The sequence below is a fragment of the Echinops telfairi genome, unplaced genomic scaffold, assembly GCF_000313985.2.
Source record: "Echinops telfairi isolate 266 unplaced genomic scaffold, ASM31398v2 ScPeMD7_7469;HRSCAF=8507_1, whole genome shotgun sequence".
NCBI classification, from domain to species: Eukaryota; Metazoa; Chordata; class Mammalia; order Afrosoricida; family Tenrecidae; genus Echinops; species Echinops telfairi.
The window spans coordinates 37,219,320-37,235,046 of record NW_022111373.1 but is presented as its reverse complement, the minus strand read 5'-3'; the positions used below and the strand labels follow the sequence as shown (position 1 = coordinate 37,235,046).

Here is a 15,727-nt window from a genome sequence, read left to right as displayed (position 1 = left end):
CGAGCAGCCAATCAGATGTAATCTTAGGGTGGTGTGTTACCCCTTACTCAGGTTACAGTGCTAATGCAACGGAAAGGAAGTTTCCTTGGGGTGTAGCTTGATGTCTACATCAGTGGAGGATGTGGCAAAGCTTATTGGCCATTGGTTGTTTGGACTTCAGGTAATGGTCAGCATCTTGCCTACTGATCCTGGGCGGCATCTGAGGCCTGTCATATGACATGTCAACCTTGGATTTCATTGGACTCTGCAGTCACAACCAATGTGTGGTCTTCCTGATCTTGGGTTTGTCAACCTCCCTGACATGGAGTCAGGAGAAGCCACCAGCTTAGCATCCGATCCACGGGCTTGGAGTTCCCCTGGGCTGAAACTCATCTGATTATACAACTCTGGGAGTCGTTTTTTTAATGCAAATTTCTCAGTCTCGCTCTCTTTATTTTTTACATACGTCAGCGCCCCTGGATCTGCTTCTCTAGAAAATCCAGCCAAAGTGTACTTAGTTACCTCAAGGGCCTGTCTCATTTCGTTTGTATTTACATATGCAAATGTGTAAATATATATATACACACACACACACACACACACATATATATAAAAAGATATATCAGTACATACATCCTTTAAATTCCCAAGTTGTCCTCCCTTCTTAGTCCAATGTTGGGGAAATTATTCTTACTCCTTTAACCCAGTTAAAACCTCCTCTGTGAAGCTCTCCCTTCCCAACGCTGCTGCTCGGTGTGCCCCATAACCGTGCATGTTATCGCCCTGATCATGCTTCCCTGTCATTTCTAGTTTTCAAGAATGTGTCTTTGCTAGGTTATGAGCGATGTGAGGGTGAAAAGTCGCTGACACATAGCTGTTATCCAATGAAGTTTTTTATTTTCTGGATTATTCAATAAATGACTAAGTGAACGAATGATTGTTTAAAAAATGGGGCTTTATGGAGCATTTCTTCTCAGAGCTGTACATAGTAATAAGACATCACTGCATGTGTTGAAAGGTTTCTATGGTACTAAAAGTTTGTTTTATTTTATGAAACATTAAATTTTTAAAGTAATAATCGGACAATAAAAGAAACTTTTCTTCTCATTTCTGGAGTGTCATTTGTAGTTTGAGGAATTGAAACATCGGGACAAGGTGAAAATTGGGCACATCTCTGAGCTACCGCATAAGAACAAAGAGATAGCTCGGCAAGCGAGCACTGTCTATCTAGACATGATTTAAGCCCTCCTGGGACATTTGGCAATTTCTAGAGACATTTTGATTGTTGTAACTGGGAGGTGAGGTGATGCTATTAGCATCTAGTGGGTAGAGACCAGGGTTCTTTTTCCCCCCAATTAATCATTTTATTTGGGGAGCTTTTTTTGTGGGGCTCAATAAAAACTTTTAATTAAGAAAAAAAAAGAATGGGGCTTTAAACCGTTCGCACACCTCCCACAAAAACGTCTTGAGGTTTCCATTTTATCTGACTAACCACTAGGCAAATTCGAGCCCCCGAGTGCAGTCTGGTTTCCTATTTTGTGCTCATCAACTCCCTCAGGTCCACGTGAAGCGCACCAGGGCACCAACCACTGCACACATCACATTCAGCCGGGATCAGGGGGGCCATTTATCGTCTCTGAAAGAAAGCCAAAGACACAGTGTTTTGTTTCTCTTTTATTGCAACCCATTGCAAGGTCAAAAGATTCACGGAAATATAGAAACTACAAACTGGGTGAATTTTCTTTATCCACTCAAAAAGACATTAAAGACAAAGGACCAGAATTTTCCACTATAGCAATATATTTCATAGTCTTTATTCTGAAAATACTGTTGACATTTGGGAGAGGATGAAAAGCCCTGCACTAAGTGTGTTCACGTGTATTTATGACATCCTAAGCAAAAAAAGAAACTCTACTGCCCAGAGAAATTATTTTAAGCCTCCTTTCAAAGCATCGAATGAGAACACATTCAACAGCCATCTAGGATCACTCAAGGTGATGCTTGTTAGCTTCTTTTTAAAAAATTAATCCTTTCAGGCTGGATATTATATTTCTACAGATTCTACAAATGTACCAAAGCAGATTTCCAGGTTGGGTTGCATCAGGTTTTCTGGATTAGTCAACATTTAAAAGAATAAGTGCAAGACCCCTCCCCCCTTCCCAAAGCTAAAGCATGTTAATAGTGCGTACTTTAGGCAAACAATGCGACACTAAAAAAAAATCAGCTAAACACTTCCAAAACCGTTTGACAACCAAACTGTAGCACTCCAAAGATTATTACAACTTGAACTGAAATGATACCATCTGTATTAGAGATGGCGCTCATATCTTTTGTCCCTTTTTCTTAACTATTTAAAATATAGTGTGACATATATAAAAATTAAACTTTTGCTTATTCACTCAAGCTACTATTACTATACATACTATCTTATAAATTAGTTTTGGATTAAAAACCAGTTAAAATATTGTGAAAGAAGATGATTTTTTCCCAGTGCTGGGGAGGTGGATATGAAAATGATCCAGTTCAACATCTGTATCAGAAGAAATACAGTTCGCGGATGGAAATAGCTTTTGTCCTACACAAACTGTCTTCCTTCACATTAGGGTAAGATGACATTTGGTTCTGAGCAAAGCCCCCTCACTACTTACGGACTGTACTCCCTAACTGATTTGAGTCAGAAACAAAAACAAAATGCCACATCGGAAACATGCTGACATAATCAAAGGAAAGAGCTGTTTACAAAAAAAGGGAGTCATTATCAATAAGTGAATAGCACTCAAATGTAAATCTATCTTTCTTTTCTTAGAGCTAGGAACATTTTAGCAATACTGGGACTTAGAGAAAATGAAACTCAGACTTCAGTCTATCTGTTAAAGACTACATAACAGTTATGTCCACATCAGAGAAGAATAAATAGCAAATTCACATGTTGAAGTTTTGTTTCTACCTCTACTGTGAAATATAATCACTCTTTAGTTTAAAAAGGCTTCCTGCTGTCTTATTATAAATGTCGACATAGGATAAGTTATTTTAACCTGAGTGCCTACTATGAATTAATTGTAAGGATGTATGAAATCAAAACATGTATCATTTGCTGATAGGTACTGTCTTAACCAAAAGCTAGGAATTAATTGTAAGGCTGTATGAAATCAAAACATATATTCATTTGCTGATAGGTATGGTCTTAACCAAAAGCTGGCAATTTTTAATTTGAAGAAAAAAAAAAAAAGCTTATTTCTGAGAAGCGGAAACAGAATTTTAATGAACAGATTTTCTGGTTTTGTTTTTTTAACTCATATATTAGCCAGCAATAGATCTTTGCGGTAGCGTAACAACTAATCTAAAATGATAACATGCACATATCTGAGTAACCTGTTCTAAAACCCAGAGCAAAGTGAAACAAGCAAACAAAATCAATAGAAAGATTGTCTACTTATATTTCACTCATTAGTCCTCTATTAATTTGACTATATCCAAATCCCCAAAATATACTTTCATAATTACCAAAATTAACAAAATAATTAAATGATCTACAGGGTTTTTTTTTTCCTTTTCTTTTTAACTAACTGCACAGCATTAATTACATTGATGGCTTCAATGTGGTTAATGCTATGATTAGCCAAATATCATTAAAATATATCCCGACCAGTTTTTAAAAACTTTAATCCACAAAATAAGAGCTAACACAACATTAACATAATACTTAACTAACAAGTTTACTATGCAATATAATTCATTTGTGGAATAATGAATAATTGACTTTTGTGAATTGGCCAGGGGAGTTTAGATTGTGAACATAGGTGTGAGTGTGTGCATGCCTGCATGTGTGTGTGGGCTTGACATTTCTCCAATGTACTGGGGTTCAAGGCTCCCAAATAGTGCGACATCGGGGCCGGGTTATAACCTGTGGAAGTCCATAATTCATTCACCCCAAAAAAGAAGCCTGCATTCTTTTGGTGGGTTTCTGGTCATAGCAACCAGAAGCTTGAAATAAACACACCCAGTTTTGGAACTCTACGTGTAATTTTTTGTTTTGTAGAGAATAAGCCTTCAAACTTAAAATCAAGAAGTTGTGTGGCTTTCAAACACTTTACTTGTTGCTGTTTTTTGGTGGGTGAGGAAGGGGAGTACGCGGGGAAATCAAACCAGCTCAACTGGGAACAAGTAACACTTGAGCTTATGCTATGCAGCAGGCGAATGAGACACAAATATATATATGTATATATATGTACTCGCGTACACACACAGGTGACAGTTAAAACCTTTCCAAGAGATCCTCCACCCTAATCTCTCCATCCATCCAGCCCACGGGAGGGCAGGAGCATTAGGAGGAGGCAGCAGACATGTTGGGGGTCCAGCCCATCTGGTAGGCCCTCTCCAAGGTCCTCTTGCAGTCCTGCAGGACGGTGCTGAAGGTGATGTGGGGGTACTGCTGCACCAATTGCTCCACCGTCACTTCGTTGACCTGCAATGGAACAAGAGCAGCCGTCACGCACAGGGAGCACGGAGACCCTCAGCTGCTCATGCTCACGGGCATGCTGCAGACCGCTGGCAATGACACCAGGGGCCTTGCCGCGGGACTTCTTAGGAGCTCGAGAGCAAGTTTTTTGTGAGACTTATCCCTTTTGCCTTCCCTTCCTCCTGATTTCTGAGTACAATATTCACCATCGGGGATTTCTTTCAGGGGACACCAAGTCAGGAAATAAAAGGCTTTCTATTAGCTGACTACTTGTGACCTGTCGAGCTCCTAACACCGATCGCTGAAAAACCGAGTGTGCTGCAGGCACAGCAGCAAGAAGGTAGCATCCTAATGCGCAGTTGACTTCACCAGCTGACAGCAGCTTTTGAGGACGCAAACTGTAGAACGCAAGCTATCCAAATTCCAGATAGAAATGTTGGGGGGAAATATTTATTTTTCTTCCTTTAAATGTTAAGGTATTGCAAACTTCAAGTCCCTGTGTGGAAAGGGCTGGAATGTGAGGAATCAATAATTAAAACATACACGGCTGGCAGGTCAGGGATGGCCCCAGCAGACCCTAACCATCAAAGATACCACCTTGATTCTTGATTAGACAAGGCAATCAGACAGGCCTAATTAAAACTAACGCCTTTACAATTGCTGTGCTGTGAAGGGATTAATTTGTCAATTATTTTTAAGCTGATTGCAGTTCATATCACAGAAGTAGACAGCTTTCTCCATCCTTTAGATAAATAAATGATTAACCTAAGAACCACAACTTTTAAGTAGCTTTATTTAAAATCTTTACTGAACACTTGGGCGTTTTCAAATACATCAATATTTCAGTTATATCTCGCACAAAGAAGGTACTTGTGATACACATTTTTGGGCTTCCTCTTGGTGTCCATTATTAAAAAAGATCAGGACCACCAGGAAAACCCCAAGACAACATCAAACCTGGAGGTTTTCTTTGAAATCCTGCTTAGAGGCAGGGCGGCGACCATGAGGGTTCAGTGTTCTGCACTTTCCTGATTCACAAGGGGGGGGTGAGGGGGGGCAGGGGGATCTGCTGTCTGTGAAGCTCTCACTTTTTGCTGAGATTTGATATTTCAGCATTTCGTTGCGGCGGTTCATTTTTGTCAGAGCACTCCTGTGTCAGACTGGCTGTGGTGAGGTAAATTCAGTGCAAACTCAACGGGGTCATGCGGTTGATTCTCGTTCTGATCCGCATATGATGTAGGAACTATCGGATCTGGTAGGGATCCTTCCTACGGCCAGTAAATCTGCAGGACAGAGTAGAACTGCCCTCGGTGGGTTTCTCAGACTGTCACTCCGTCCAGGAAAGGGAAGCCTCCTCTTCCTCCCACAGAGCGGCTGGTGGTTTCAAACTGTTGATCTGATTCGCAGTCCCATGCACAACCCATGACACCACTCTGGTGCCTTCTTTCCCTTCATCGGACTTAGTATTATTGTTTTAAGTCAGACCATAATTGCTTTGCTTGATGGCTACTTCTCCTGCTTCAATTTAAGATGGACAAAGGCTATAATCACGTTTGTATTCATTAGGCCGGCAGGGAGATTAGTGAATGAATAATGAAACAATAACTGAAAATGAAAACAGAAACCAAGGGGCAAGGCAAAGTCAGACAGCAATCTACCAAATCATAACGACCCACCATTTCCTCAGAAACTCATATTTAAATTAAGAATGCCTCCCTTCGGTGAGACCGTCCTTAAACAAGGCCCTCCTCTCCAGGGCTCTCTGTGTCCCCACTGGCAGGCAGCCGGCAAGGTCTGTCTTCTCTTTATGCCAGGACTCTCACCGGCTTGCGAGGGGTCCGTCATGGCTGCTGCCGCAAAATCGGGGGAGCGCCGAATTTGCAAAATGTGGGAATCTTCGAAAGGTAACTGCAATCAGAATGATAACTGGAATGGTAAAAGCCATAGGCCCATGCTCCAGGACGGGAGCATGGCGGAAGCAGCACACTCCGAGCGATCTGATCTGACGTGCACCGTGGGCACTGCTGTTTCTGACGGTATCGGTCAAGAGCGTTCTCGGCCAGGCAACAAAGAGTCCGCTGTTTGCTCAGAGGGAGACGCCGTTTCTCGCAGGGTGTTGATCCACACTTTTTCTCATTCTGGCCATCATTCCAGCAGAGGTGTGGTCCACACATTTTGGTCTGTTCCCATGTCTCTTCGCCGCCATGACTAAGCAGGGCAGCAGCGATCTGAAGCCCTGGGTTCGGCGCTCTCAGCTGCATGCAGTCAGCTTCTTGGTGGCCTGTCTCTCGCACCCGAGGGAACGTGTTTGGAAATCAGAGGTTGCTTTGTGTCGTGCAGGCTGGGGAGCTGTCGGTAGAGTGAAGAAGCAGCGTGGTGACTGTGGTGAACATCGTGCACATCAGAGTCGGCCAGACCTAAGATTTGAATCCCGGATTTCTGCTAAGATTTGCTTTCCTCAACTAAAAGGAGACACAAGTGCTCATGTCACACAAAGCTTCTTAGAGGAGCTCTTTTGACTCTAGCAGGCAGTCAATACATCACAACTGAATGCATGAGCTACTTCATAACATGTTCGGAGAGATCAACTCTTAAAGTGTTATTCAAAATTGTTCCATTTCTGAGGTCTTTCCGAAATAAATCTTGGTAGCATTAATTTTAACGTTCAAAATAAAATAATCATCACGTCAGTGGTAATCTTTAAAAAGGACTTCAAGTACGAGAAGGCTCTATTCTATCTTTAAACACTCTGAAGAAGATTCCAGAAGTGCCTTTCATGACATAGTCTAGGTTTGAAATATCTGCTGTCCTGATATTTTCCCTTTTGTTTACCTGATGTTCCCCAGGTGCCTGTTAGGTTCCCTCCTTCCAGAAACGAACTGTGAGCATGCAGGTCTCTCTAAAGGGGCGGGAGGGTGGGGGTGGGGACCGACACTGCCGTAATCTGGGTAAAGAGGACGCCACAGAAAGCAAACACAGTTCTAGCCACTTAACATTCAAGAACAACTAACAGAGAAGATAACAGAATGGATAAGAGAAAACAGTTAAGCCCCCAATAACAACAGGGACTGTCTTCTACGGTACATCTTTCCCAATCTGCACAAGGGACTATACAAAACCTTGTGCCGAGTGTTGACAGGCAATTTATTTTGGAGGGCCAGCTTCTTTAAAAGGGAAAATATCTCCATATGATAACTATTTTCTAAGAAGAGATACACGATTCACCTTAAGCAAACTTGATACATGAATATATGGCTCTATGAAGTATATAAATTAGAGAGTAAGTGTTCACTTTAGTCAAGACTTTCCTGATAAGGCGAATCTATTTTGTCAGCTCCCCTCATCTATTTTATATATCCTGTTGATCTACCAAAATTTAATTTGCCTCTATCTGTTGCAAAAAGTCAGGTGCACCTGTAGTTGGGAATCTAAATGATGCTGTGTTATTCCTCTGGCTCTCATCAGTGACAGGCACAGATAGACAATGATTTGGCTTTCGGTGGCTGCATGAAAAGTGGCACCAGTAATCCTCTGCGGATGTGATGTATCTGCTAAGCAATCCATTTACTAACTGCGCTCTGAAATTCTAGAGACAAAGCAGTGGGGGAAATGCAAATAGGCCACTTTAGAACTTAGTTGGGTGGAAACTAATCAGGGGAAATACATGAGCTTCCACTAGGGAAGGTTATATCTTTAACTTACATTGTCTCTTGATAACATAATGTGACAAATTTTATATGAAAGTCATGTTCATTTAGCCCTCAGAAGTACAAATCACGCTCACCTCTTGGTATAGACTCCATAAGCACTTTGGTGCCTGGAGGAGTTCGGTGTAAGACACCAGCAGAGTCTGCCTCAGTTCAAGTCGTCCGCCTACATGCACATCCCTGCAGTTTGTCATGCTCAGCTCCACCCGCCACCGTGCAAAGACCCGTTCTCTGTTCCAACTCATAAAATGTATGTCATATAAAAATGAAGGCTTCTTCTCTAATTTCCCCATGATTCCCGGTTTTCAGTATTCAATTTCTTTTGCTTTCACTGAAACCTACCAATGGCAACTCCTACATTACATGCGAGATTTGAAAAATGCAGTGTATCTTCCTAAAGAAATATGCAGTGGTGTCATTTGAAGAAATTACTGTGATTAAAGAGAAAAAAGCACGCACCACCTCTTTTTTTTTAAATATAAGAAGGATTGGATTTTATAGTTCTCTCCAAAGACTGTATAACCATAATTTACATTTTCAAAATTATTATAGCTCTTTCTAAGGTAGTAGCAATTTGTCTGGCATTTTAATCTATTTTGAGTTAACATCTATTAGCACTTTTTTAAGATGTGAGGCAAATTGGTATGCTAATTAGGGTAAATCACACCACTGTTTCATTATACTGCTGCTGCTCCTATGGAAGGGTGAAGGGAGAGCTCAGAGTGCCGTAAACTGGGCGAACCAAGCTCCTTGGGCCATGACAGGTCCTTAGCTCCGCTCCAGAATTCAGTGCACACCTAAGCTGGAACTCGCTTCTTAACAATTCCTTGACGACTTGCTGCCATTGAGTCTATGCCAACTCATAGTGACCCTATGGGACAGGGAAACCCTCACCGCCTGAGTTTCCAAGACTGTTATTCTTCACGGGAGTAGAAAGCTTCATCGCTCTCTTGTAGAGCAATTGGCGGTTTCAAACTAGGGACCTTGAGGTTAGCAGCCCAATGTACAACCCACTAGATCACCAGGGCTCCTTCAATGGTGCTGACTGCTCAGAAAATATAATTTATGATACAACTGATTCACAAAGTACGGTATGCTCCTTTGGAGGGGTGGGGCAGATAGTTGATACCTGAGTATATAAGACCACACTAAGAAGATAAAAATCACTTAAAATCCTTCCCTTTTTTCAAGAAAAGGGGGACCCTGTTCAAAATACTTCAACAATGCACTACAGAACACTATTGCAAGTTCCTTGAGAGCAAGGAGGTTTTTACTCATCTCTGTTTCTAGTCCTACATACACTCTGGCATATTCTTCCCCCTTACAATAAAAGCCCATTGACCCAGGAAGTCTGTGTGCATTTGCCTAAACCCCAGCCCCTAGGACAAGCCTAGCACATCATAAGTCCTTACTGAATGGTTTAATATAGTACTTGCTCCATGAATATGTATCGACAAAATGGGAAAACAACCGATCCACCGATGATCTCCTGCAGCTATAGTGGTTGTAGTCTCTAAAGTTTGAGCATTTATAACCCAAAACCAAACTCACTGCCCTAGAGTCAGTTCCAACTTACAGCTGCCCTGTAGGACAGGGCAGGACTGGCCCGTGCATCCCCGAGCTCGTCACTCTCTACAGAAGTAGAAAGCCTCAGCCTTCTCCCCAGTGCAGCTGGTCGTTTCAAACTGCTGACCTGGCATTTAGTAGTCAACGCATAACCCACTAAGCCTCCAGGGCCACTCTTGGGCATCTTGGGCATTTACGGAAGCCACGGACCACTATGGTATGAATTCAGAGTGTTAACGGAACTGGGGGCTTCCATAAATTCCCCAAGTGGAGTGCCTTTAACCCACTGAATTCATACCAGAGTGATTCCTTTTGTTAATAACATTTCCACTGGACGCTGTCTCTGGTATTTACAATGGTCTTGCACAGGAGGCTAAAGACTAGTGGTGGTTCAACAGGTTTTGCTGGGGATGTGTCTGTCAAGCAGTGCTTGGGAAATGACAAGGCTACATTTCAGTCTAATTGATGGCAGGCTTCTTTATTGGAGATCAATGACACTCTACCCCAAGTGTGCGACGCTGAGAGACATGCAAATGGTCACTGAATGTGAGCTGGTTTCCAAAGACTTCCTCACAGATCAGAGAAGATGATTAGTATCGGTGCCCTGCTTTGGGTAGCAGGTCCAGGAAGGGTCCCAGAGAGCCCGTGGGAAGGCTGTGCCATCCACTCTAATGCCAGCTTTCAGGTGGCAGAGAAAGCTGTGGACAGCTGTGCTGCCTTGAAGCGAAGCTATTTCCCACCCACCGACCCCCCTCTCATTTCTGGGCTTCAGGGGTCAATCTGTCCTCACCTCTGCCTTGGGGTAAATGGAAATCTGGGGCTTTATTGTTTGTTGGCAGGGTGGTACTTGGGATCTGGTGACCTGGAGAACACACGGACAATAATGCTGTGGATCGCATAATTCCAGACAGGAAACATTTTTCTAACCGAATGTCCCCTGTCCCGCACACTGAGAAACATGGTACTTATGAGGATTGGGCTTTCATGAGACAGAAGACAGACAATCAAGCCCGTTGCTTCCTTTAGCATGGTTTATTTTGGCAAGATGTGTAAAATGTGCCAAAGCACTAGTTTGCCATCCTAGTGATCAGACAACACAATAGGCCCTGTTCCCAGAAGGATGCACAATGCACAGCGATTCCTCTCCAGGCACCAAAACACGACAACTGCCCTCACATCTTAGAAGGAGCACATGTCAGTTGGGATTAACATGTTGCACGTGGTCGTGCAGCTAATAGATGGTAATTAGGACTTGAATCCAGGATCCCGACACTGGCACTCGGGATAGTGCCTCACACTGTGCGGGCAGGGCGGACTCATGGCGTGCTGTAGTAAGTGCTAGTCTGGGGCCCAGCTGATCACCTGCCCAGTGAAATGCTTACTGACATTCATTTTAATTCGGGGATTTGTTGTTTTAATCACAGTTCACAGACCTTTATGGTCAATTCAAAATGGCTGTTCTGTGGGAAGGCACACTGTAAGGATTGGACGTGGCCTGCGGGTTCTTCTGTAGTGGGGCTGTGGCAGCATGAACATGTGTCGCATGAAAACATGGGCACTTTGGCAGGGCCCACTGAGACTGTGGCAGCAATGGGCATTGCTCTCCCCAGACCAGAGGTCGGATGGTGAGCCAAACAGATCGCCTCCGTGCCCTCCTGGCAGGGAAGAAGGAGGCTGATGTGCCCTTCCTGGGGGAAGGGGAGCTTGCTGTGGATGGAAGCCCAGCATTCTTGAAGATCACTAGAGAGGGTTTTCTCAAAGATGCGAGAGTTAAATGGACTTCTGAAGCCCGCTTGAGAGGTATCAGCCTATGTACCAGAGTGCACATGGTCTGCACCTATTATACAGCAGACATAAAGCAACTCAACAGCCTTTTACTTTTCCATTCCGCAATGCGTCCCCCGCCCCATTCCACAATCTCAAGGGTATCCGTGAAGTCAAGTCATGTTTCCAAACAGCACTGCCCTGAGGAGGGGTGCAGAGAGATATACTCTGGAGGGAGAGTAAGGCGCCCACAGTGTGTCTGTAATGGCGTCGCACATCGCACACTCAGCTCCTGCCTCCTCGTTCTGGACTCTTGCCCTCGCACTGGCCTGTCATTCTTCACAGACTCCCTGGGCAATGTCACTCACTGATAACAGCCCCAGAGGCTGACTCCTGGGGGCCCAGCGGCAGAGCGTTCCTCTCGGGCGAGATTGCCTGCGGAGTCTGCTTCTCTCTGAGTTTCTTGGTACTCTGGGAAAGTGTACTGAATGTCCATGGAGCCTGGCACTCACCAGGTGCAGGCAAAGTCATTCTGGATAATGAGCCCCGATTGCTCTTTCAGCAAGGGCCCACATAGTCCGATATGGGCACAGATTAAAGAGGATAAAATAAGGGTAATGGGAATTTTAGTATCACCCCAAATTTGCATGTAAATGCGATGAGTCATCTAAGTGCGATTTTAAGTATTTTTAATAGGGCACTAAGGAAAAAAAAAAAGCAGACTATACATTGATTTCCAGGACCCTGCACAGCCAGCAGCATGTACCCGTTCTCTGCAGACCAGCACATGGTTATGATTCTGTCTCCATTCCTTTGCAGGGAGATGTATTACTCTGTTTGTTTGGGTGACATGCCACCTTCTGCTGACGTGTCCCTATGGTTAGAGCAGGAAAGTCCAGGACAGAAATTTGGCAACATTTTTTACCATCGCTCACCCTATTCTCTGGGGGAAGGGCAGCAAAGGCTGTGGCTGCAGGCAGCCCCCATGATGAAATGAAATGGGAAAGTCTTCCCACCGTGCTAAGGGCGTGTTAGGTGTGAACGCGAACACACGTGCGGCTGCTTTGCTCTTTCTCTGCAGACAACTGTGCTGTCTGCTCCTTGCTTCCTCCTTTCCCACTCAATCAAGGTTTCTGTCCAGGCCCACCATGGTAGCTTACATAAAACCAAGCCAGTGTGGGATGTGGGAGGAGTATCAACTGTGCCTGCAACGAAGAATACCCGTACAAGGCTCTGCAATAGTGCTGCTCAAGCCACTTACTCATTAATCACCCGAAGCAGGGATCGCAGCCCACTGAAATCCGAATCTGGGTGGGGTAGGCCACCTACATCAGTGTTTTTCTAAGGCTCCCTAGGAGATTCCTATGTGCAGCCCCGTTTGAGACCTACTGATTGAAAGTCTTCTATTGAGTAGCGCCCAGAGAGCAAAAATGATTTCTGGGCTTGGGATTGTGAAAGCAAGAATTCGCAGATACGGTTAATTAAAGGTAAATAAGTACCACGTGCATTCCAGGGTCACATCCACCTCAAACTCCTGAGTCAGGAGTCCTGGGGAAAAGAACTTTCTAGCCTCTCATCTAGAGCCCACCTCTAGTACTGTTCATTGCCTGAAGTGAAGGACATGTCCCTGGATCCTGGTAAAGAGAGACTGGTCTCCTTTACTTCCATTTCCCATTTCCTAGTTGGGCATATCCACAGGCAGCCACTACTTGACCGTCCCTAGAACTTGGTTCTCACATGGGCGAACACCCATGAAATGGAAGGGGAGGGCAAATACCACTAGGTATTTACTGTAACTAAACAAACAAAACAAACACAACCTGTATCTCATTTCAGGTTAAAAGTCACCAGCTAACTAGGGAAGTCAGCTGATTACAAAACACCCACAATGCACCCAGAACACACTTATAGCCCGGGGCTTTTAAGGACGTACATTTTTATAGAGAGGTAAGAAATATCACTCTTGGGTGGCAAAAAACTCTTCTAAAAACCCCTAAGCATAGGAGGCGACAGATCCTGAGCGAGCAATGAACCTGACAGAGGGAAGCTCATAAATTCAGTCAACTTTGTCAAATGCAGTCATTCCATTTCAGAATCTGCAATGATTGGGAGTGCTACGTTCTGTCAATATCACAACAGGCCGGGCTTCATGCTGTCTCTTTTTCACGAAATGTGGGTTGCCTGTTAACACTAGCACTGCTTCCATTCACTTGAATTAGCACCGCGAGAAGCAGCAAAGAACCCGGAGGAGGGGATCACAGAAATGCCTGCAGTGTTAAGTGAGAAGCGGGCTCACCAACCTGAAGCCTCTAATTAGAGATTAGTGTGACACAGTGTCCAACAACCAGAGTGTCAGAGAGAAAAATTAGTGACATTCTCATTGCTGGTTCCACTAGGTGATCCTCCACTGATAACGGATGTGTCAACCCAGATCCATCACGGGCACCCGTGGAGCAGGTGTACACCAACAGACAATCGTGGGCCAGGCTGGACACAGCCATCTGGGGAGTCACCTGCGTGCTCTAACTGGTCTGCCAAAGAGCTACTATTTGGAAAAACCTGGGCCCTACTAAGACAATTAAGACACCGTATATACCTGAGTATCAGCGGAGGCACCTAATTTTACCACAAAAATTGCATACAAAATGGGCTGAAAAACTGGCTTACACACGAGTATATAAGGTAGTCATGAAGTCAGCAGTAAGTGCAATGTATTTATGGACACATCGGGGTGTTTCTAAATTAAACTCGCAAAGGTAAGCCAAAAATTCATCGTGGTGGGAGAAAACTCTGAACTGCAAAAACAACACAAACCCGTGTTTTCTTTTGGGCCTAATGACTTTCTTGATTTCAGGTTTTATTATCTTCCATGAAGCCACGGAAGAGGCAATCACCAAGGGGAAGGCAGATGAAGAAGTAAGAGTTCTTAAATTGCAGTTTTCACCAAGTAGAATTTATGGATTTCACCTGTTTCCTAAACAAATCTATTGATGGCAAAACTTTATTCTACCTAACAGTGATCTGTAAATCTATAGGTTGAAAAAAAATCTGAAAATAGATACGACTGCTGGTTTTCAGAAGGGAGACCCTACACAGAGCAGAGCAGTGCAGGGCTGGGCTGTGAAGGGTGCCACGTTCAACCACACACTTCAGGTGCCTTAGCTCTGTGACTGTCTTGGGCAGCTCTCAAAACTCCTCAGCTACAGGACATGCACCATGAATCGCAGTTTGTATTTTTAAAGAAATCTATTTACCACTGCCTAGATACCTTTGCTGGAGCCCTGGTAGCACATTGGATTATGAATGAAGCTGCTAACTGCATGGTCAGCAGTTCAAAACCACCTGCTACTCCTCGGGAGAAAGGCGAGGCTTTCTATTCCCATACAGATTTACAATCTCAGAGAGCCACAGGGGTAGTTCTCCTTCCTGTAGGGACCCGATGAGTCAGAATCCACTCGTTGGCAGCGGGATACCTTTACACACCCAGGGAGCGCGGCTCTTCTCTGAAAGATGTGAGGTCCTCATGAGTTAGAATCGACTCAGCGGTAACTATTTTGCGGTTGCTATTGTTATTTGTTTTAAGACTCGATCAAATTATTATGAAGCAGTAGGGCCTAATGGTTTTTAAATGTCTTTAGCTGTATAAGTATTTTTCTCCCTTCCAAACACAAACTGTAGAAGTCAAGCAAACCAATCAAATAAAAATTGGGCTTCTCTGGTTGAAGTTAGATGCAAGGATCCAGTCACCTGGCCCTCTACCAGTTTTTCATTCTTTGTATCTCTAACATTTCAAAGAAGTGTTTTTGGAACCTTAGAGACACACAGAATGCGATGAGAAATTGTTGCTTTGGTACAAAATCAAATCCATCCAGTCTCCGGAACCTAACTGTTGATTAACGATGATGCACCAATCTCTGTGGAAGGCCCTGGCAATTTAATACGGATGAAGAGACCAAGGGACAGCCTTACATTCTAGTGAGTAGGGAGGAAGGGGATGGGATAAAGCTTAACTACCACAACAAAATAAGAGCTAATCATTATTGCTTACGTAACACAGGAAGTTGGCATGTACTAACTTGATCCTCTCAAGAACATATGCGACGAGTTCCACTGATGTTTCCACCTTGCAGATGAGGGAGCAGAGACACGGAGAGGATGTGAATATGTCTGTTTTCACTAGACAGGAGCATCAAGCGCATCAGCTCCCAGATTCAGGCCTTTGACGCCAGCTCACACCAGTGGAATCTAGTTT

General features: G+C 43.9%; 1 protein-coding gene across 1 annotated transcript in view; it reads right to left on the bottom strand.

Moving 5' to 3' along the window:
• Window positions 1–1,640: 1,640 nt before the first annotated feature.
• FBXL17 (F-box and leucine rich repeat protein 17) overlaps window positions 1,641–15,727 on the bottom strand; it is a 581,667-nt gene continuing 567,580 nt past the window's right edge. Inside the window, exon 10 of the mRNA XM_004706643.2 lies at window positions 1,641–4,444. Coding sequence (XP_004706700.1) covers window positions 4,304–4,444 — 141 coding nt within the window. The 3' untranslated portion in view covers window positions 1,641–4,303. The remainder of the gene's footprint in view (window positions 4,445–15,727) is intronic.